Genomic DNA, 23696 nt, shown 5'->3' with positions numbered 1-23696 from the left:
GGAGGGTGGCGATGTCCTGAGAAGCGTAGCTTGACCAGCAAGCCAAAGTCTAATCTTCCCCAAGAAGCTTCAATACATTTGTGCATAATCCCACCGAATAAGGTGATCAAATTAACACTTACATAGATGTGACAGCAAACCAATCTTTGGCCGACAAAACAGTAGGGTGCAATACTCAAGTAAGCCGTAGGCAAATGAAAAGCTTATTGGCTATCAATGAACATTAATAAATCTCAGTGCATTCAATGCGGAAATTAATGTGTTGATTGACGTCTGAGAGACACGCGCAGAGTCCTCTAGCACCTTACATTATCTAAGAAGAAGCTTGTCAGGTGTTCACTGAGAGGTCAGCCAAGAAGCCTCTCATGACAGCTGGCTGTCACCAAGAGTAGCTCTTCTTAGCAAGCTTTTCTGCTGAGAAGTGCCTCGCCGAGAAGTACCTAACGAATTTAATGAACCAAGACTGAACCAAAGTATTGGTTTGGTTGGTTCACCTAGGCCTAGAGGTTCAAGCTAAATATTCATAACATCTAGTGCCATGGATTGCAGGGACACAAGACTCACAAAAACTTGGACTAAAAGGAAGTGGACAGTCCTATTTCATGCCCTATTTCTTGGTTGAATGAATATCTTTAATTTTTGTTTCCCTGTATTAAGAAAATATGAAAATAAATTTATGAAGCAAAGGGGCCACATGGCAGGAAAATAGCCACCCAGCCAACATAAGTAACATTTGAGCACCCTCAGTACCTCCATCTACAAATTCCCTTAGCTAGAACATGAAAAAGCCTAGTGATTCCATTAAAATGAAAATAAATTAAATAAATTTCACTAATGTACTTGAAGAGAACTGCAAATTGTGCAGTGTAACTAGTCGATGAAGGAACCTGAAAGTAGATGGTAACATCATCATCATTGCACAAATTCAAGAATGAAGTAAATGAATGTATGAAACAAATTGATTTCTTGCAGGCCCCTCTTCCTTAGGTATGATGCAATCTACAGCCCTCTGGTGAATTATTTCCAAATCTTGCTGGACGATTGATCCTTACAGGTACATGTTCTAAACATGAGGTTCCTCACACATTTCTGCACGGCTACTTACACTAGCTGAAGTGCAACCCAAGATGCGAAAATGATGGTTGCTCACATTTGTGTGGCAAATATTGAAAAGCAGCAGGATTAGGAACTCAAACGATGCTGCTGAGTTTGGAAATACAAACTGCATTGAAGTTGAAGTAAATGTGTGAAATGATTTTCTGGTTATCAAAGAGGAACAGCCAGATGTGGAATGTACATGTCAGAATAAACTGGACCAGTGAAGAGCTACCATGTTGGTGAATTTCCTCGTGGAAGGGACATTACATTACAGAATCCTCTTTAATTCTTCCAAAAGGATTTCATCCCTGAAGTATATGCAAGCAAACTACAAAATAAAAGAGAGAATTAAAGACGTTACATGGAAGAGCAGAAAATAATGAGGAATGATATATTTCAGGTCAACTGTTAAGTCAAGTTCAGATGAAGCAAACCAACCGTTAGTTCAGTCAGCTGTCAAGTCAGTTCAGATGAAGCAAACCAACTTCCATAACGGTAATAGATCTAAAACAACGATGCATGTTCAAACTTGCATTGAGACATGTAACTGGATGTGCTTCAATGCAAAGGCACCTTGTATTGAAGATTGACAGGGCAACCCCCAGGAGAGTGAATGTGAAAGAATAATACAAATTCTCTTCACAGTGTTGGTGATTTGCTTGTGATGGTATTTATATTGGCAAAAGAAATAAGAAAATGAAATTTATAACATAATGAAACGTTGTTAATCTAACAAGAGGGTCTCCATCAACTTCTTGTACAGGTTGTTAATGGCTAGGTGATGATCACAACTAGGCAATAAAGTATGATGTAAGGCATTAATCAGTACAACTAGAACCTAGTCCATTTTTAATATACTAAAGTTCATCTAAACACATTGATGAAGTGAATAGATTAAATGGTAAAGTAACCCAATGATTCAACTAGTCTCATCACATGCCCTAACTTTTTTTCTTTTTTGGATTAATTCAGATGCTCTAAAAGTCTAACTTAATCACAACTACACTTCAATTGGCAACTTGCTAGTAGCACCCAGCTAATATCTTGGTGGAACCATGTAGGTATCATCCAGTTGATTCCATGATAACATTGCTTATAGTCTAGACAAAAGGCATAAAAATGTTCTGCAGCATACTAGGTAATTTACATTGCAGCTCATGTTGTCCCCGACTGCACACATGCATCTAGGAATAGAATTCTCCAACGCATGAACAAGTAAACAAGTCACATGAAAAGAAGGTAAGTAGTAATACCAAAATCCATAATTTCAAGACCATGAAAATGTGCTAGACAACAAACACATGCAAGTTAAGAAGATCTTATTGAATGCCCAATGGAGCAAGTAGTAGCATTCTTCCAATATACATTCAAAATGGTCATTTTTTAGAAACAAGGAAAATTCATAAACAAGTGAGGAGGTCCCTCTACTACTCTTTCTTTAGTCATGTGGAAGATGATCCAGAAAATCTATATCACCCATCTGACAGGGGACCTTTTGATTCACTATATCACAATACTGCAGCGCGTAGTTATCAAGCAGCAAGGTGAGCAAGGCATTCAAGGCACTTCCTAAACCTTTACCTTTACAGTGGCCATATGATATGGCCACTGTAAACAACTGATTCCAGTATTCTTTCTTCTTAAATAACCATTTTTACTTGGCAAAATAGAATGTTAAATAATGTGATTCCACTTACATGCTAAATAAATATTAAAGAATCATAACAATGCAAGATGTTCATCCAAAAAACAAATCAAGAAACTATGTTAAGCTCAAACAAATTTATTTTTCCGTCAGACTTTATATTAGATAGAGCAAAAGACCAGCTTTCCAACAAATCCAAGATTGGTCAATCAATCCTACTTCGTGTGTTGGAATACTATAATGAATGAAAATATGTTTGAATACTATAATGAATGAAAATATGTTTTTATCAAAATATGTCTTTTAGATATCAAATCAAATGAATAGTTTACCACACATTTGGATTTTAGCAATGTTTCAAATTATTAAGATTTATGAATTAGAACCAACTGCTGAAAATCCAGTTTTTTATATTGGACTATGGAGGGGTTTGAACTCCGCCAGTGTTTTGCGGTCGGTCCCAAGCCTGGGTAAAGGAGGAGGGTTGGTGCGTCAGGTCAGCAACCAGCACCAGAAAAAATCTAGCCAAATCTTTTTTCATGGATTCGAACTTATATGATAAAAGTTATGCTAGGGCGTTCGACGCACTACACTATGGCTTGGGTGTAGTGATAAGTGGGCAAGGGTTAGCTAGGGCGTCCCTTGTAAGCGACGCATCGCATCGGCGCCCGGATGCGGTGATAAGAAGGCAAGGGTTCCCGCACCGTGGACGAGTGCAGGCAAAGAAACTAGTCCATAAACGTAGGATTAGATTGGCATCTTGGAACATAGGATCTTTAACTGGTAAGAGCTTAGAATTGATAGATGTTATGAGGAGAAGAAGGATTAATGTAGCTTGCATTCAAGAGACTAGATAGAAAGGTAAAAAGCCAAAGAGTTGGATGACTTTAAACTTTGGTATACTGGGGATAAAACAAATACAAATGGAGTCGTTATAATAGTGGATAAAGATTTAAAAAATGATGTGGTGGATGTTAAAAGAGTGGGTGATAGGATTATTGCTATCGACCTTGTAATGGAGAAAGAGTTCGTAAATATAATTTGTGCATATGCACCTCAAGTAGGATTAGACAAAAGTCTAAAGCTAGAATTTTGGGAAAATATGGATGGATTAATGCAAGGAATTCGTCAAGGAGAAAAGATTATCATAGGAGGTGATTTAAATGGACATATCGGAAAAGATCAAAGAGGATATGAGAGTGTACATGGAAGATATGGTTTTGGAGAAAGGAATGAGGAGGGGATTTCAATTTTGGATTTTGCTACTGCTTTTGATCTATCTATTTTAAATACTTACTTCAAAAAGAGAGATGAACATTTAATTACCTTCAAAAGTGGACAACATAGAAGCCAAATAGATTTCTTCCTAACTAGAAGGACTGATAGATTGTTGTGCAAGGATTGTAAGGTGATACCGGGGGAAAGCTTAACTGCACAACATAGACTTGTGGTCTTGGATATGTGCTTAGTCCCAAGAACACATAAAAGGTCCAAAATAAACTATCCTAGAATAAGATGGTGGAATTTGAAAGGAGAGTGCTTGAAATCCTTTGTTAATGAAGTAGTCAAACAAGGAAAATGGGATTTTAAAGGGGATACCAATGCAATGTGGAATGAGATGGCTATGTGTAATAAGAAGGTGACTAAAGATGTCCTAGGTGAATCAAAATGAAAGCTCCATTCTTATAGAGAAACGTGGTGGTGGGATAATGAGTTCAAGCTGCCATTAGGAATAAAAAAGCTAGTTTTAAGACATGGCAAAGAACTAAGGATGTTGAGGATCTTCAAAGGTATAGGTTGGATAGAAATAAAGCAAAGAAAATTGCGGGGAAAGCAAGGGAAAAGAAGTATGAAGAGTTATACAATAAGTTGGGCACGAAGGAAGGGGGAAAATCTATTTATAAGATAGCTAAGATGAGGGATATAGGAAGAGTAGAGATCTTGACCATGTTAGATGTATTAAAAATGGAGATGGTAAAGTTTTAGTTTGTGAGGAGGACATTAAGAAAGATGGGAAACCTATTTCTCTAGTTTATTAAATGAGCATTCTTCAAGCACTTATGACTCGAACGATTACACCTTCCACCAAGGCACCAATGTCCGAACTTATATACGTAGAATTTCGATGTCCGAAGTAAAAGAAGCTTTAAGGAGGATGAAACTCAGCAAGGCACAAGGTCCTGATGAAATCCCAATTGAAGTATAGAAGAGCTTAGGAACCCATGGACTAGTTTGGTTGACTAAGTTGTTTAATAAGATATGAGCACTGGAAAAATGCCAGATGAATGGAGGAGAAGCGTCTTGGTTCCAATCTACAAAAATAAAGGAGATATTCAAAGTTATAATAACTATAGGGGCATTAAATTGATGAGCCATACGATGAAATTATGGGAGAGAATAATTGAAACCCGTTTGAGACACTTAACTACAGTTACGGAGAACCAATTTGGGTTTATGCCGGGAAGATCTACAACGGAGGCTATTTACCTAATTAGGAGACTTATGGAAAGGTATAAAGAATGTAGGAAAGACCTTCATATGGTATTTATTGACCTAAAAAAAACTTATAATAGAGTCCCTAGAGCGTTAATTTGGCAAGTACTAGAGAAAAGAAGCGTTGCAAGTAAATATGTAGATATAGTTAAGGATATGTATGATGGTTTGGTGACTAGTGTTAGAACAATGGGGGGATAAAGTAATGAATTCCGATAACAGTTGGGCTACATCAAGGGTCAACATTAAGCCCATATCTATTTACACTGGTAATGGATGAATTAAACAAACACATTCAAGATGAGGTCCCCTAGTGTATGCTTTTTGCGGATGATATTGTGTTGATTGATGAGTCCCAAGTGGGGATTAATACCAAATTAGAATCATGGAGAGTAGCTTTGGAATCAAAAGGCTTTAAACTTAGTAGATCAAAGACAGAATATCTAGTTTGTAACTTTAGTCATAATCGGGCAGATGATGAGGTAGTGATACTTGACGATAAAGAGATTCCTTAGAGTGATTTGTTTTAGGTACCTAGGTTCAATCATAAGTAAAAGAGCTGATTTAGAGGATGAGGTTTCCCAAACAATTAAAATAGGGTGGATGAAGTGGAGAGGTGCGTCCGGGGTCTTATGTGATCGGCGTATTCCATTAAAGCTTAAAGGAAAATTTTATAGGACCGTTGTTCGACTAGCTATATGTACGGTTCAGAGTGTTGGGCTGTTAAAAATAATATAGATAAACTCAGTATAGCATAAATGAGGATGCTAAGATGGATGAGTGGCAAAACTAGGATGGATAAGATAAGAAATGATCATATTAGAGTTGGCCTGGGAGTTGCTCCCATAAGTGATAAGCTTCGAGAAAGTCGTTTGAGGTGGCACAACCACGTTCAATGGAGACCTATAAATGCCCCTGATAGAATCCATATTGAAGGAACTAGAAGAGCTAGGGGTAGACCTAAGATAACCTTAGGAGAAGTGGTGAGAAAGGATATGTATAGCTTAGGCCTTGAATCTAGCATGGCCTCGAACAGAACTGATTGGAGGGCAAGAATCCATGTAGCCGACCCCATTTAGTTGGGACAAGGCTTATTGTTGTTGTTGTTGTTGTATTGTGGAAGGGTTTGACTTTTTATCCTCTTGAAATTTAATCGTTTTAACTACTACTAGAATCAAATAAGGGTTATTTTCTTATTTACGAGTGATAGGTACCCAAAGTTCAGCAATGGGAATGCTGCCACTGAGCTTCAAGGTTGTTTTAGAATGACTAAGACTTGAGATGCAATTAATGGTCAATGCTGGAAATTGAAAGAAAGTTATAGAACTCAGAACAGCAGGTGTGAGTCCTCCCACTCCAACAAAGGCCTGTCAGCCAGTTCTTCATCAATTCTCCAATAGCTCCCCCCCCACTCCTCTCGTCTCCCCTTAACCAGGATTGCACACCCCTGCCCAACTGGTTCCCACTCAGCTAATCAGTTCCCCCATGTGTCCTCACTTCTATCTTCAGTTTCCCATTCTACCCCTCCATGCACAAATCCATTTTATTAGCGGTCTATCAATACTCCCCCACAAGAGTCGCACCTTGTCCTCAGGGTGAAAGTCCGGGTTTCAGATGAAGGTAAAGATCTCCACTGAACGAGCACTTCAAGATCTCCTGTTGCTGAATATCGAGTGGCAAGCAGTGCTTCCGGATAAAGCTGCAATTCCCAGTCTTCTGCTAGGAAAGGTGGCAATGGCTGTGCTGGTGAACTAGGGCCAATTAGTTTCCTGAGTAGGGAGACATGAAATATGGGGTGTACCTTAGAGTCAGGTGGCAGCAGGAACTTATAAGCAACTTTCCAACCTGTTCTACAATCTGACAGGGTCCATAAAACTTGGGGCACTTTGCTAAATTGCGAAACCAGTAGGGCTGAATGTGTAAGAAGACCTAATCACCAACTTCAAATTGAACTTTCCTTTGCTGTCCATCAGCATAGTGCTTCATATGATCTTCAGCTCGAAGTTACCCTTCAATTCATCAAGCATGTGGTTCCGCTGCTGTAAGCAAGCATCGACCTCATCCACTTCATAGGTACCCAAAGTTCAGCAATGGTAATGCTTACTGAGCTTCAAGGTTGTTTTAGAATGACTAAGACTTGAGATGCAATTAATGGTCAATGCTGGAAATTGAAAGAGAAAGTTATAAATTCACAACAGCAGGTGTAAGTCCTCCCACTCAGACAGAAGCCTGTCAGCCAGTTCTTCACTCAATTCTCCAATAGCCTCCCCTCAATCCTCTCATCTCCCCTTAACCAGGATTACACTCCCCTGCCCAACTGTTTCCCACTCAGCCAATCAGTTGCCCCCATGTGTCTCACTTCTAACTTCAGTTTCCCATTCTGCCCCCTCTGTGTATAAATCCATTTTATTAGGGGTCTATCAATGAGTAATATCTTCAGAATGATTTGCCCCCCCTTCAGGCAAGGCCTACGATAAAGACCATGTACCTGGCCTCGCTTGGGCTAGACTTGAGACCTGAAACTCAAGGCCGGACTGCCTAAATTATGGGCCTACTCTTCCAAGTTTTCCTGAGTTTTCAGTGTGTGATATATATTTCAGAAGTTTCCCCAACGCAAGTAAGTTGTGCTAAGTTGGGTAAGGACAATGCATTTAAGTTGGAGATGAGGAGATCATTGGCCCAAAGTTCAAACAATCACTAGAGCAAAGAAAGTTTGTTCCAGTTTGTAATAATAATCCTTTTCCACAGACCATAGCTGAGTGGTAACTATACAAAAAATAGAGGGGCAAAAAAAGAGAGAGTTACCTTCTTAATTCAAATTCAAAGTTCAGTCCCTTCCACAGCCCTAAGAAACAATAGGGCTCCAAAAGCCACTATGATCACCTGCTGTAGCACAATTCTGCAGAAGCACTTTTAGGTCAGCTGAAACCCATTAAAGAACCCAGATAAAATATCAAATCCAGTTGACTTTTGGATTCGGTTGGATATTTAGTTATTTATTTATTTATTAGGGTCTCTCTTAGCTGGGTTTATTTCAAATCTTTTAGTTAGGCTAGGTCTCATTAATTTTATTTATAGTGTTGATTCCATGTTTTATTGGATTAGGTAACTAAGAGAATAATTCAAAAATAAATTGCATTTTGGTTGTCCCAACCTGTTGTCTAGGTGTCTAGACCAGGTAGGGACAATAAAAATCTCGAGATTCTGCCAAAACATTCCTTTTTTTTGTAGCCACAGTTGGCTTGGAAACTTTAAGGAAAGCTTGTTTTAGGCTTACTAAGAATTAAATTTAAAAAAAAAAGAGGCTAAGTTTGGTGTTGGGACTAGAACTCTAGGTTGGTAATAAACATTAAATCTTTATGCAATATTGCCAATTTTATATATTGTTTGGGTGCTATAACAAATAATTGGCAAGTAAAAAAGGTAAATTATGTAATAATGATAAAGATAAATAATGTTGAACAATTGTTTAAGAAACAGTTAAAGAGGGATAAAGAAAAAACGATGCTGCAAAGTAAAATGATCAATGCATATTAGATTAGATACATTAACCAATAAGTATGTCGTATATATACTACCCTTCCATGTGACAATTGAAGTACTTATCATAATTCTTCCCAGAAGATAGTTTTTTGTAGTAAGTTTACCTGAAATAGTTGAATGTAGCAAAATGTTCCACAGTAAGCAGCAGATTAGCAGATGATCTCTATGTAGTGATGTTGCAACCCAAGTAGTGTATCCCAGTAGTAATTAACGAAGTGGAAAAAGAAAACAATATTTCAGGCATTGCTCCCTTATCCAGGTTGAAATCCACAAAGCGAGTTCTATGGTTCTAACCAAAGGTAAAACAGAACTCGCGAGACTGCCTTCTATATAAAGCAATGTGACATTTCATTACATGTTTTATGTTCCGTAAACAGTTAGCCTCAAGTAGATTGAGATCTGAGACTTTCCCAAGATTTCTAGGAGTTTCTGAACAATGATTATGAGATAGATTTTAATTCTCTTTTGATTTTAGGCTTGAATTTTGAATGTTTTAATTTATTTTTATGTGTGTAGCCCAACACAGTGAGCAGATTGAAGAGAATGAATTGAAATCTTGAGTTGCGTGCGGTGAAGCCTTTGTCATACAATCTCCTACCACTCTCTATTATCTTCTTCTCCATGTGATAACCACTCTTCTCTTTGTAATCTCTACGCTTCATTCTTCTTTTCTTCTTCTGGTGTTCTGTTTCTGGGCAGCAGTAACAGCCCCTTACGATTGGATTGAGTTTCACTGTTTCAGCCCTTATTCCTGAGAAAATTTAGTGTGAAGGAAGTCATATTGTGGGGAGACATCACCCACGGATTCCCTCCTTTTAGCCACTATGTAACTTTTAGCCTTTTATTCCTTTCCAAGATTACCTTTCATTTATAAATCGCCTCAACTACATGGTGCTTTTTCTTGATTCGCTTTGTTCAGAAGCAATCCAAATCAAGTATACATCACACAGTTGGTAAGCTCCATAGAAATTTTAGTTAAGCAACTTAATTAAAATTCATCATAACTTCTAAATCATAGCAGAGGAGTTAAAAAGAGCACCGATTTCTTAAAAGCATCTAAAGTTGTCGAACATTTCTTATATTTATACACACATTTATTTCTTTATTTATTTTTGTCAAACCCCATTTCATTTTAAGGGTTATTATTTTCCAATAAGATTCACAATAAATCCATGAGATATAATCTTTCCATCACAAACCTGTATGGCATTGAGTCAAAAAAAACAAGTAGTTATATAGGTTCTATACAACAACTCTCTGTATTTTTGCCATTTTTTTCCGAAAAATAGAAGGCCTAATCAGAAGAAGCAGAAAGGGTTGAAGACTAAATGTTTACCCATGAAAATAATAAGAACTACATGAAGCTGGTTCACAAAATTGATAGATTACAGTTCACTGTTCAAACCTGAATGCCCCTTTACTTTTGTCTAGCCAGGATGAAATGTAGATACTAGCAACAGCTGGCTTAATTCAGTGCATGTTGGTCTACTGTGTCATTTAACAGGCTTTCAAAGATGTGGAAATCTCTCTATTATTGAAGACTTCATCTAATAAAGAAAATGCAAGAGAACATTTGAAGTAAATAAAACAGAAAACCACAAAAATGTTATATAAACAACATTTGAAGAAAAAATGGTTACTTACATCACCTGCCATTCATGAAAGAAGCATCCTTTGAACTAATGGCTTTTACAAGATCATCAGAAACCACTTTATCTAGAGTAAATCCATTCTCCATCATCTGGTCCCACACTTGACAAGCCATTGAAAGCTTTTCCTCCTTTATGAGCCCTGAGATAATCAATTTATAAGTCACCCCATCAGGATGAGGCCCATGAGCACACATGTCCTCATAAAGATGCATGGCTTCACTAGACCTGGAAGCCCTGCAAAGTCCATTTATAAGAGCATTGTATGAAACTACGTCAGGAGGAATTCCTTTCTCAACCATACTTAAGAAGAAGTTTCGAGCCATCTCAACTCTACTAGTCCTGCACAAATGATCAACCATTGTTGTATACACAACACGATCAGGAATCAATCCCATCCCCACCATTTGGTCAAAGAGATCCTCCGCAAATTCAGAACGATTTTCTCTAAAAGAAGCATTTATGAGAATTGTGAATGTCACAACATCTGGGACAATCCCCTTTCTCCCCATTTCTTCAAATAACTCGTATGCCCTTTTGGTGTGGCGGGATTGACACAGTGCTTTGATGAGAGTATTGTATGAGACAACATCACATAATCCCTTTGTTGCCATCTCTGTCACCATCAAACGGTATGCTTTTTCTAGTCGATTAGCTTTACAGAGGCCCTTCAAAAGCTGATTGTAACAGTAAGTATCAGGTCTTAAGTGACTCCTTTTCATTGCTTCCATCAATCCTACTGCTTCATCTATCATACGCCTGTTACAACAGTAATTCAATAGTGTGTTGTATGTAATCAAATCTGGTCTACAGCCATTCCTTATCATGAATGACTTGATTATTTGGGCTTTATCAATTCGACCAGCTCGACAAAACCCATTAATAAGAGCATTGTAAATCGAAGTACTCAACTCAACTTGACCCTTGATCATTCCCACTATAAGCTCATATGCCAGATCAACTTTTCCCCAATTACACAGACCAAACACTAGAGACCCACAAGCTGTAACATCTGGGCTAAATCCCTTTCTTATCATTTCATGCCAAATCTCCACTGCTGTTTCAAAGCGTCCAATTTTGCACAAACCATTAATAACTGTTGTGTAGGAAACAAGATCAGGATCTCTTTCTTTCTGACTCATCATCCGCAGCACTTCAATGGCAACATCTAATCTATTTTCCTGGCACATGAGATTAATATATGTATTATAAGCCCAAATGTCAGGGACACACCCGAACTTATCCATGTCATTCAGAAGTCTGCCAATGAGACCCAAATGCTTCACCTTGCAAAGCCCAGAGATGAACCTTGAATATGTAAATGAACATAAAGAAAATCCTTGTAGCATCAATCTATTGTAGTAGTGCTCAGCCAAATCAAAACGAGATTCTCGAACTAATACTCCAATAAATCTACCATAATCTATACTAAACACTCTGCAATCAGAATCAAGCATCTCATCAAAAGTTTGGATAGCGAGGTCAATTAACCCAGCTCTAACATAGCCTGAAATCAGACTACGATATAGAGACCGATGTATTGGGAAGTTTGTGTCCTTCATTCTCTGCCAAAACTGTGATAATAGTTCATATTCACAATCACGAAGAAGTGCACCAATCAAGGATCTACTAGTCAGGCGGTCATGTTTAAAGCCCAATTTGGATTCAACCCAGTTGTAAAAACGGAAACCCATATCAGCGGAAAGACTTTCCAAGACATGATTGACAATGGAGGTATTCAACTCCAAATTCAGGCCCTGAAGCTCCATCTCAACCGATTCAGACCAGTCTTTGCACTGAATAAGGATCTTACAAATATTAAATGCAGGAAGTAAGAAAGGAGGAGTTTTGCTTGTCTCCAACAAGTAGGGGATCAAGTTCTCTTTTTCTTTTTCCTCTGTATTCATCACTTTTGAATTTGTCTTGGAAACTGTATCCATTTCCCCTGGATTTACACTGTCAATGAAACTACTGAAAAATCTGAGCTTGCCTATTAATATACGAGTTGAAAAAGACAAGTAACAATCCAATACTGCAGAGTTTGAGTGTCTGTAAATCCTTACTAACATAATATCGCAGAAGCTGAAGCATTTTGAAGCAACCCATTTCATCTGACCAAGTAACCATGTGGTCTTGTCATTTGGGGAATTCTGTCAAACAATTGATCTGCAGGCTCGATCACCTCCTCCAAGCCGCCTCTCAGTCTAACTACTGCGAACCAAATGCTTCTCCAATTCCGGATTTGAGTATTACTTCACTTAAATCAACCAACTACAAATCAGCATTAACTAACATTCTCACAGCTAGCTGAAATCAGCTAGTAGACCATTACAAGAGCTTATCCAGCCACTCGCAATCATAATTGAACATATTCTGCAAACTCCAATATATTGCATTCTTCTTTTTTTCTTAGTGAGGGTTAGACAGACAGAAAGAACAAAACAGGAATTCGAGGCCAATCCAACATCCTATGTGAGTTCTACTGCTTGAACAAACTACACAGTGAAATTAAAGGGAGCTAGGCGCAGATCCAAACAGAAAAATGATATCATCGAAGAAGTAATTAACAGACTTGGACGGACAGGATTGAAGAACCGAAGGAAGGACACAGAAACGCGGACCTAGAAGAGTAGTCCTGCAAGTCACCCGAAATATGAACGGCGACCAAAACCTTCTGCTCCCCCTTTTCTATCTTGAATTGAATTCATGCGCCAATCCAATGTAGGGATTCGGATGAGAACAGAAATATCCTGGTGTGGGCCGAACCCAACAACAAAGCCCAGAATCCAGGTTCGTAGCAAACTATCAAATTACTGAATCGGATTCGTATCGGTGTGTTCAAAACGAGAAGAATTTCTTTTAACATTCAAAATTTGATATTTTGATACTTCAACGAAACTGAATAAAATCAGTTCTGGAACTGTTCTCTGCTCTAACGGGGCAGGAAATCAACTTCGAGAAAAGCGGATTTTTTTTCAGCCAAAACGCATCAAGAGAAAGAAAAAAAATTCAGATATTATCAATCTTGAGAGTTTCAGAAATCAAAATCAAAGGGGAAACCACTTATTTAGGAATGAAATTGCTAGTGGGAGAAGGGAAAACAAAACTTTCACAAATAGTCTTGGATCGGATGACCAGGAAGATGACATGGTGGAAAGCAAATAATTTATCTTTTGCTTGAAGAGGAGTATTAATGTAGGTAGCAATTCAATAAATGACAATTTATCAAATGCAATGTCTAAGGTTCCCGAAGACAAATTTGCACAAAAATATATGTGATATGTCAAAAATTTTGGAATAGACAACCAAGTAAGAATAGACAACTAAATCTCATCTCATGGGAGAAATAATTGCCAACCTAAAGAAAGGGGTGGAATGGGCTTCAATAAGATGGAGAATCATCACTCAACCTGAAGCGTTGTGGGTGCGGGTTCTAAGAGCAAGATATTTTAAGAATTGCTCAATATTTGATCCTAAAGTGTAAACAAAAAAGGGATCCTAGATTTGAAACAATATCTCTAGTACCCTCCCTCAACTAAAGACAATGGTGATCTGCAAACTGGGGAATGGAACTCAAACATCTTTCTGGTTTGATCCATGGTTACCTCCACAAGGGAAAATATTGACAAATCTACAAGATTTCTCTCTTTGGCAACAGTGGGCTACGGTAGCCGAAGTCTTCAATGATCTGCAAATGCTTAATAGGGAGATCTCTTCAACCCCTTCAAACCCCGCCCCCATGATAAGTTTGCCATTCACCCTATTGGACCAAAATGACTCATGGTCCTCTCTGCTTTCCCCAAATGGGGAATTCGGTTAAGTTGGCTTTCCACGCAATAGTTAATGCGCACTCTTCACCTAATGCAGATCACTTTGCGGCATGGTGGAAGTTTATGTGGAAATTACCAACTAATCCAAAATTTAAAGTTTTTTCTAGCGTGTTTTGAATGTAGGGTTACCTGTCAAAGCAAAACTCGCTCAATGGACAAACATCCAACCCAAATGTGTCTTGTGTTGAAAGGAAAATGAAACGCTCTGGCATATTTTTATCTCATGTGATTGGGTGAAAAGAATCATGTTGCTGGACCATTAGGATTACGAACGAAAAATTGGAATGATACATCTCTTCTGAGCTTGTGTCAGAATATCCGTTCTCAAATGGATAAGTCAAATGCCACATGGCTCCTCTCAATTTTTATAATTACATGTTACTTCATATGGCAAGAATGAAACTCGCGGGTATTTACACAAAAGATACACAATCCATTGATGGTACTTTCTCGAGTAAATCAATGGATTGTAGCATTGTAGCTACAAGAAAACAAAAACAATGTTCTCAATACACAACCAATTTTAACACAAAATGGTACTATATTACCTAGATGTTTTGAAGATTATATTTGCCTCTATATACCATAGACTACAAATAATGTATTAATGTGTGCAGGGATATTTAACAAATGGATAGGAGTTGCAAGACGGAGCATGGGGGTACATGGACATATGAGGTTCATCAATTTTGGCAAACTAAAAAAAGAATATGAATTGGAGGTGAACTTTTTGGCATACAAGTAGGGATCGATGAAGCAAATGATCATAGGCTAGAATTAAGAGAAATTTGGAGCAACCACCTAGTGCTACCAACTCTCTTACCAAAGCCAACAACATGAATCTAGCCCCTTAATGTAATATTTAAGTTAATGCGTGTTGCTAAGTGTGAAATCCCTCACAACCCTAATCCGAAAATCAATGTTGTAGGTCCAAAGCCCCAAAGTCAAGGTAGAAGACAGCTAACCCTCTCATTTGAACTCATGGGTTTGACCTAGAACCAATGGAGGTTGATAATGAAGATCCTATTATGGAAACCTTGACTGACTTTGATAGAAGATGTAGCTTGAATGAAGATAGACTTGGGAGATGGACTTTGAGTACAGTGTTGACACCTTCAGAAGGTCCTACACAATTAGGTAAGACCCTTTCTTAAGTTGGAAGAGGACCCAAGTGGAGCTTGTCGCTTTCGGAGACCAAAAATCAGCTTTTGACCAAAAGGCACTGCCTTGGTCGCCCCAAGCGACCAAAGCTGGTCCAGGGTAGAATTGTCACTTTTTGGAAAATTAGGTTTTTGGAGCCCTATATATACAAACTTCGATCTAATTCGAACCACTTTGCCTCTAAGCTATTGGAGAATGTGAGAAGAACCCTAGAGCTTCCTCTTCAAGGCCAAGGAAAATTCCCAAGCATCCGTGAGAGATTCCTCTCCACTGAATCTTCTTCTACAATGTTAGTATCTACTTTTATTCTCTCTAGATCTATTCTCTCTTTTATTTCAACCCATTGTTGTGATTGTGAGGAAGGTCTTATTCTACTGTAATAACCTAATCTCTGATCCTCATAGTCTTAGAGTGAATTACCACTCTATTCTTTCCGTGGACAACATGGTGTGATTTCGGTATCAAACCTAGTATAATCGTCATGATCTTAATTCTACTTGTGTTGTTTTCTATGCTAGATCTATTCTTAAGTGAATTTTCGACCATGATCTACTATTTTCTTTTCTCTAGAGTGAATTTCCATTCATTCTAGTCTATCTATGAAATCTATGGACTAATTTCGGATAAGCCTATTATGTGATCCGATAGATTTCTATTCCAATGACCATGTTAGATGCTTAGATCATGCAAGATAGTTTTTCATACACTATTTCAAAAATTTCCTATTAATTTTGAAGTGTTCCGAACTCGAACGATGAGTTTTCAACCAAAACTTAGGTTTTCTGTCCTTATATAGTCTGCTTGGTCGACTGCCTTGGTTGCCCCGAGTGACCAAGAGTCTCCTGGACAACAACTCTCTTTATTTTGACTTCGTTTCAACTCTGATCATTAGGGTTTGTTCCTTATGTTATATACTTGTTTGTTTAGGGTTATTTTGGTGACTTTGGACCTACCCCCTTTGATATCTTTTATTTGGAGTTAGCAAATTGGATATAAGGTGAGTATGTTCACTCACAATTAACATGGTTACATGCTTTGATACGTTAGAATTCGTATGCAAGTGTTAGCTACTGTAATGGTACTTTTTCTATAATGTTATACTTTTGTAATTCCAGAATATGTTTCGTTATGTAAATTCCATACTTGTATAAATGAGATTGATTTAATTGTGAGTTGGACTTTGTTATGATATTTATGGAATCATGATGTGATTTGATTGCCTAAGTTGTGGTTGTGGAATGGGGGCCAATTGGGCATTTTTGTCATTGGACACCGGTGGAGGTGGTATAGGATACATTCCTATGGTGCCCCTTGGTGTCACATCCTCCCAGCCGGGTACCCTAATTGGCATACCCGAGAGTGTGATCCACAGCCCCGAAGATCAAGTATCGAGGATGGAAAACCCAGCCCTAACCTTGACCCGGAAACCGAGAGGCCAGGACCAGAAGAGAAGTCAGCGGGCCACCCGGGAGGACGGGCGGCGAACCAGAGAGGAGAGAGGCAGGAAACGAACGATGAAGACGGATAGGAGGACGGAGGCCCACATGGGAAGGCCCACCAAGGAAGCACGAAGAGCAAAACCCAGGATTGGAGATAGGGCAAACCGAGGAGGAGCAGAGGGACCAACCACCGACCAGGGGCGGCAAAGGTCGCTGCTCAAAGTCAACCGAGACCGACGCCTCCAAACCGGAGCGACAAAGACCCGCAGTCACTCCCGCACCGGGCGACGGACCGCAAACCCCGCACAAAGGAGCTACACCCCCCCCCACCGCCCGAGGAGACGGAGGAGAGCGCACCGGCAAACACCCGGACGCCTCAGATCTTCCTAAGGATTAATGGCAAGCAATGACAACCAGACAGCAAGCGAAGGAACGACAAACAGATCGTCGTACGATTTGACGACCCAGACACATATGACAGTTAGTAGCAAGCGGCCAGACCAGACACAACCAGTGCCCACCAACCAGTCCAGAACAGATAGTACAATATGGTAGGGCCAAGAAGCCTTAGGCTACTGAAGACAAGTAGCCGCAGATACCACGAATCAATGATCATCTCCTATGTTCTGTCTTGATTCACTGAACTTCAAGAACCATGATTGATCTAAATGGTAACGCCAATGTACTGATGACTTGATTTGATTAGTGTGAGACCCAATGTTAGGATACACAAGAGTACCCCGAAGTACCCGAACCACCAAACGGAATACAAAACCGAAAGGACGCGCAGGTCGGAGGCGGGGAAGACCAACAACGACCAAGAGACCAACCAGGCGGAGGGACGTAGGGACCCAAATGTTGTATACACGTTAGGACCATCCAAGGCAAGACCACGACTAGGATCGCAAGTTATAAAAGGTAAGGATGGAGCAACAACAAAAGAACAGCATATATGAATCGTTAAACAAAAAAAAAGAACCGGGACACGATATCGAGCAACAAAGAATGACCAGTAGATTACACCAGAATACAAGAAGAAAGACCCAATATGAAGTACAAAGGATGATGAATGATGCGGTAGCAAGAGGGGAAGGAGAGGGCGACACGCGGACAACACGGGAAAAGGGAGGGAGAGCGGACACCCAAGGGGAGACAAAGGAGCAGTAGGGGCAGGAGGAGGACAACGGAGGGGAGAGACCGACGACCGGGAGCAAGGGGAAGGGCGCAAGACGAAACAACGGGAGGGGAACACAGGGGGCAAGGAGGGGCAAGGAAGACGGGCACGGGGCAAGCGGAACAACGGAGGGCAGAGCACAAGTGGAGACCAAGGGGGCGGGGGACAGAGGACGGAAGGGGGGGACGGGAAGGAGAGGACGCGAGAAAGAGAAGACAGGCCGAGCGCGGCCAGACCAAGGGAGGAGAGGGGAACCCCAGCAGGGAGGGGGGACCCACACGAGAGAGAGAGACCCCAAGAAGCGGGAGAAAAGCAGCAAAGAGACGAGGAGAGAAAAAAGCAACAACGAAGGAAGAAGAAGGAAAGGAGGAAACAAGACAAGGGAAGGGAAAAGACGGCGGAAGGGCGAGGGAAGAGGAAAGAAGGGGGGACGACAAAAGAAGAGAGGGGGGAGGAGGGGAGCGGGAGAGAAACGGGAAAAGATGAGAACAAAGACCAAGACGAGGGGAGCTACAACACGGGAGGGGGCAGGACGAAAGACGTTATAGATATTATGGTAGGTACGACATAATTCAAGTTGTTAGTGGGAGGTGTCGGTTGGGGGTGGGGGTGGGCGGTGGGGGTGTGCGAGGAAATCATCCTCCCACATATACAATAACATAATCATAAACAAGAAATAATCAAGGTTTAATAAGGTTCAAAACAAGAAGTGAATAAACAATATAATCAGAGTGCGGAAAATGATACCAGATATCCAAAGATATCAAAAGAAGTAGAGAGAGGCGGAAACTCACTCCACAAAATACAATGGAATGCAGTATGTAAGTCTAAAAGAAATAACAACTCAATCAAAGGAACTAAGAAAGATAACTAAACATAAGAGTTTTCTATCCTATAGATGACATCTTCAAAATAGTGGACTTCATCAATCCATTTGAGACGTTCCAATTCCACGTTGCCTTTAATCGTGGTACGCAACTTGATCAACTGAGGGATCATCAGAGTAATCTTGATTGTCGCTAACACATTGCGTGTAGTACGCTTCATCGGCTTGCGCTTCAGTGTATGGTTCTTCATAGTAGTCAGTACCTGTAGAATAGTCTAACAAAACAATGTACAAAAAGGAATGAGTTTCGAAGAAACTCAGTAACGTAGTTAATTCATAACAACATAAATAACATGTGGCAAAACATAGCAAGGTGCAATGCAGTATGAAACAAATAATGTATGTATGCATCTAAACTCTATGTATGCTGGTCTCTATTGGCAGACATGCTTTAAGTCATAGCACCATACTTCTTTGGGTAGGTCACGCATACGGCTCCGTTTGGTAGTGGGTCCGGCATCCCTCTCGGACATTCCATGGCTGGGGGTTAAGTCATCTCTCTCTCACATCACAATTTGGTCTTAATACTGGCGCATGTCAGGGTAAAAGCCTAGCCCAATGCAAGTCATCTACTCAGTTACATCAACTCAGGTCTAGATACTTCCATTCCTCCCCTCTCGGGATCCTTTCCGGTATCCTTTCCACTAGAGTCAGCGTATTCGACTCTCTCAAATACGGACTCATCAACCCTATTGGTTATCCACATATGGTAAACGGGAAACTCTCATGTCCTCTCACGGATATAACTCACCGGTCTCGAGCTGTCACATCCTCCCAGCCGGTACCCTATCTGGCATACCCGAGAATGTGATCCACAGCCCGAAGATCAGGTATCGAGTAATCAACCTCCCACATAAACAATAACATAATCATGAACAATAATAATAAAAGTGCGGAAGATAAACCATAGATCCAAATAAGGAAAGAATGAATCATATATAAATCAGAGTACTAGATATAATCGAGTGTCTAACAGGATAAGTAAAGTGAGGCAAAATCCCACTCTACAACCAGAGGAAAAGTAGTTCTAAAAGAGAATAAGCAAGACAAAATCTAATCCCAGTAGCAAGTACAATGGGTAACTAAATTGTTCTCCACTCTATAGACAACATCCCTATAAGTATAAATCTCATAAATAGCACAAGGGCGCTTCCACTCAATGGTCGGGCTAAGCATCGTACGGAGCATAACCACTCACGGGATCTTCAGTGTAATTGTTGTAACCGCAATCACCTTCATGGAGATATGCCTCTTCTCCTTGCGCTTCTTCATAGGGGCCGTCATAATATTCGCAACACTGAGAATAGTCTAACAAACATTGTACAATAAAGGAATGAGTTTCAAAGAAACTCGAAGGCGTTAAATCCATAATAACATAAATGGCAGGATTTCGGAACAAACATAAATGCAATATGGTATGAGACAAGCAATGAATGAATGAATCTAACTCTATATATGCTGGTCTCTATTGGCAGACATGCTTTAAGTCATAGCACCGTACTTCTTTAGGAAGGTCTCAATCACTCATCATCAGTTGGTAATGGGTCCGGCATCCTCGGGACATTCCATGGTGGGGGTATAGGTCACCACTCTCTCACATCACCATTGGTCTAAGTACCGGCGCATGTCGGGGTTAAAGCCTAGCCAAATGCAAGTCTTCTACTTAGTTACATCAAGTCGATCCGGATACGCCATTCCTCGTCCCCGATGATCCTTTTCGGTATCCTTCACACTAGAGTCCTCATAGTCCCTAACTACGGACTCATCAACCCTATTGATCATCCACATATGGTAAACGGGAAGCTCTCACGCCTCTCACGGGTTGGTTACCGGTCTTGAGCGCCCGTGAGCCCAAGTCTAACCATATGCAACCCTACCAATAAATGGCCCCCACAATGTGATTCCTGTCCTCTCACGGGTTGGTTACCGGCTTGAGCGCCCATGAATCCCCATTGCACCACGGGTCGTCGGCTCAATACCCCTCCGATTATGGTCCGACATAACGGGACATCCAGCCAAACACTACTAGACAGCCTAGATATGTCATCCAACAGTTAGGAAGGTGCCAGAGGGCACTCCGGAAACATCCCATAATATTCCCGTAGTAGTCCAAGGACGAAGTGTCAAAGGACCCATCTCCTTCCAAACCATACTAAGCATACACATGCACAATCATATCACACATATATGGTAACTTCAATATGGAGAGAAATCAATAATTACAATCACTTTGTATATAATTGATAAGTAAATCATACATGAGTCAATTCAATATGAATAAGTAATGCTACCGATATCAAGATAGTACCACAGAGTATAACATTATAAGAATCTAATTAAAGAAATAAATTAACAAGATTCAAATATAGAAACTAAGATATGCAATTTATGTTGTTAAAGAAGTAACCATCCTTACCTTATAACTCGCAAAGGAATCCTAAGAAATCAAGTAAGATCTTGGCAAACTTGAGAAGAAGGTCCAAACAAGTGTATACAACATATTAGGAAAGATCCTAACAGAAAAGATACCAAAACATCCAACACGGACCAGGAGTTGACTCATTGGTCGAGTGGATTGGTCGACGGTCCACGACCAATCACGACCAAGCGAGACGATAGCCTAAAAAACGAGTTTAAAGATATAAAATCCGAATTTGGTGGTTCAAAAGGGTACTAATCAAGGGGTAAACTACATCGTAGTATCCAACATATAGGGGACCTCAAAACACTAATCGAATCAAGCCATCAAGATCCAAATTAGGAAACAAAAAGTTACCAAATTTGATCAACCATGGATCTTGAAGAATTCAAGATAGAAATCAAAGACAAGAACAATAGGAGAATGGATCATGCTCGGTAAAGGTACATGAAAAGCATACTTAGATCTCAAGGAAATAGACTTAAAACATAAATCTAAATAAGGAAACAAAACCTACCAATATGTAACTACATGATTCATGAAGAAAACATGGTATGGTAGAAGAGAAACAACAGAGATTGATAGATCATGGATCATGAAAAGAAAACACAGAATTGACTACTAACATGATCAATATAGAAGATCCAAGGAGATCGAACAAACGAGTTAAACAAAGACTAGATCATGGTTTGATCATGATCCTTCAAAGCTTGCAATGATCATGGTTAAGATCATTGTTTTAGCCATTAATCCAGGATGATCATGAGAGACAAGTCCGAGATGTTTGCAACGAGAATGCAGCACTCCCACGCTCAACTCAAAAGGAAAGAAAAACAGAGATGGAGGAGAAGAAGAGAGTGTAGACATACCTTGATGCAAAAGGAAGAGTTTTGACGAAGATCCGCAAGAAAATCACCAAGGATGCAAGGGAGATGACTTGCGAGGTCTGTCGCCCAAAGAGTTTGGAGGCAGCAAAACGGAGACTGAGATTGGACTTAAATAGAGCAAGCAAGACCTAATTGCCAAAGACAGACCCATGGTGAGTGGATTGGTGAGGCCAGACCAACGGACCAATGCAAACAGAATCCAAAACATGGAATTGAAGGCCCGATCAAACAACCTAAAGGGGTTTGACACAATCAAGTGACTTACTTAATAGGTAGAAATGCCTCAAACCAAGATAGAGAGCACCAGACAACTAACGATCATCAAGATGTCATAAAAGCCATCATCAACCTCATGGTTAAAGCCGACACAAGCCCCGGGATGGAAAGGACTCTTCTTCGGGGGGGGGGGGGGGGGGGGGGGGGGGGGGGGGGGCAAGGCAAAGGGGGGGGCACGGGGCCCTCTCACGAGTTGGTTACCGGTCTTGAGTGCCAGTGAATCCCCATTGCTGCCACGGGTCATTCGGTCTCAATACCCTTCAGATATGGGTATGATATAACGGGGACATCCTAGCCAAACACTGCTAGACAGCCCTAGGTATGACAATCAATAATTCGGGAAAGCGTCGATGGACAACCCCGGAAACATCCCATACTATTTCCGATAATGTCCAAGGACAGAAGTGTCAAAAGGACACCTCACAATCCCAAATCATACCTAATCAGATACAATCCCAGATCAGTCATGACATACACAATCAACACATCATCATATAAACGAGAGTATACAATCATGATCTAATCATTAGACAATATAGTAATAAGCAATTCTTATAAGCTTGAATAATGAAAAAGAAAACATAAGAAAAGTGCTACTGTACTTACAGTAGTATAACAGAAGTACAAAGTACAAGAACAATAGTTAAACTCAGAGTTCCATAAAGTATAAACTCAAGAGTATACAATCTATGTAATTACAAAATAATAGTCCTTACCTAATAACTTGTAAACGAACTTAGGGAAATCAAGCAAGACCTTGACTAAACCTGAGAAGAAAGTCCTAAACAAGTGTATACAACATGTTAGGAAAGATACATAGAAGGAAAGATCACAAATCAATCAAAACAGACCAAGAATGAGGTTGCTGTACTCATTGGTCGATTGATTGGTCTACTGCCCCATCGACCAATGAGTCGACCAACAGAGATAGTAGCCTTCAAGAATCAGAATTTTTAGATTACGAAACCGAATTTGGTGGTTCAAAAGGGTACAAAATAAGAGGGAAACTATAATGGTAGTATCCTAGTATATAGAGGACATCAAACCACCAACCAAATCAAGTTTCCAAGTTACAACCTAGGAACAAAAAGGTTAACCCAATTAGGTTAAATCATGGATCATGAAGAAAACACAGTATGATCAAGGGTAAATAATTAGAGGATGATAGGATACAATTCTTGTAAGGAAAACACATT

At 39.9% G+C, this 23696-nt stretch overlaps 1 protein-coding gene across 3 annotated transcripts; it reads right to left on the bottom strand.

Annotated features, from left to right (window-relative positions):
- Nucleotides 1-340: 340 nt before the first annotated feature.
- LOC149012117 (Pentatricopeptide repeat (PPR-like) superfamily protein) lies at nucleotides 341-13126 on the bottom strand. Of its 3 annotated transcripts, XR_016173921.1 has the most exons (3): nucleotides 10424-13126; nucleotides 10185-10326; nucleotides 341-8135 (listed from the first exon to the last, which is right to left on the bottom strand). XR_016173921.1 is itself a non-coding variant. In XM_089158246.1 (2 exons), the coding sequence occupies exon 1, from the start codon at nucleotides 12537-12539 to the stop codon at nucleotides 10425-10427; it is 2115 nt and encodes a 704-aa protein (XP_089014372.1). In that variant the 5' UTR covers nucleotides 12540-13126; the 3' UTR covers nucleotides 9852-10326; nucleotide 10424. The 3 variants fall into 3 exon arrangements, 2 of the variants coding, with proteins under 2 accessions (XP_089014372.1, XP_089014373.1); XM_089158246.1 differs by lacking the exon at nucleotides 341-8135 and having other exon boundaries at nucleotides 9852-10326; XM_089158247.1 differs by lacking the exon at nucleotides 341-8135 and having other exon boundaries at nucleotides 9852-10326; nucleotides 10429-13126.
- Nucleotides 13127-23696: the final 10570 nt, after the last annotated feature.

The sequence above is a fragment of the Hakea prostrata genome, chromosome 6 (genome assembly GCF_041222555.1).
Source record: "Hakea prostrata isolate BN-2017 chromosome 6, UWA_Hpros_2, whole genome shotgun sequence".
Classification (NCBI taxonomy): Eukaryota; Viridiplantae; Streptophyta; class Magnoliopsida; order Proteales; family Proteaceae; genus Hakea; species Hakea prostrata.
Note: the sequence above shows the minus strand (reverse complement) of the source record. Positions and strands in the feature narration are given on the sequence as shown.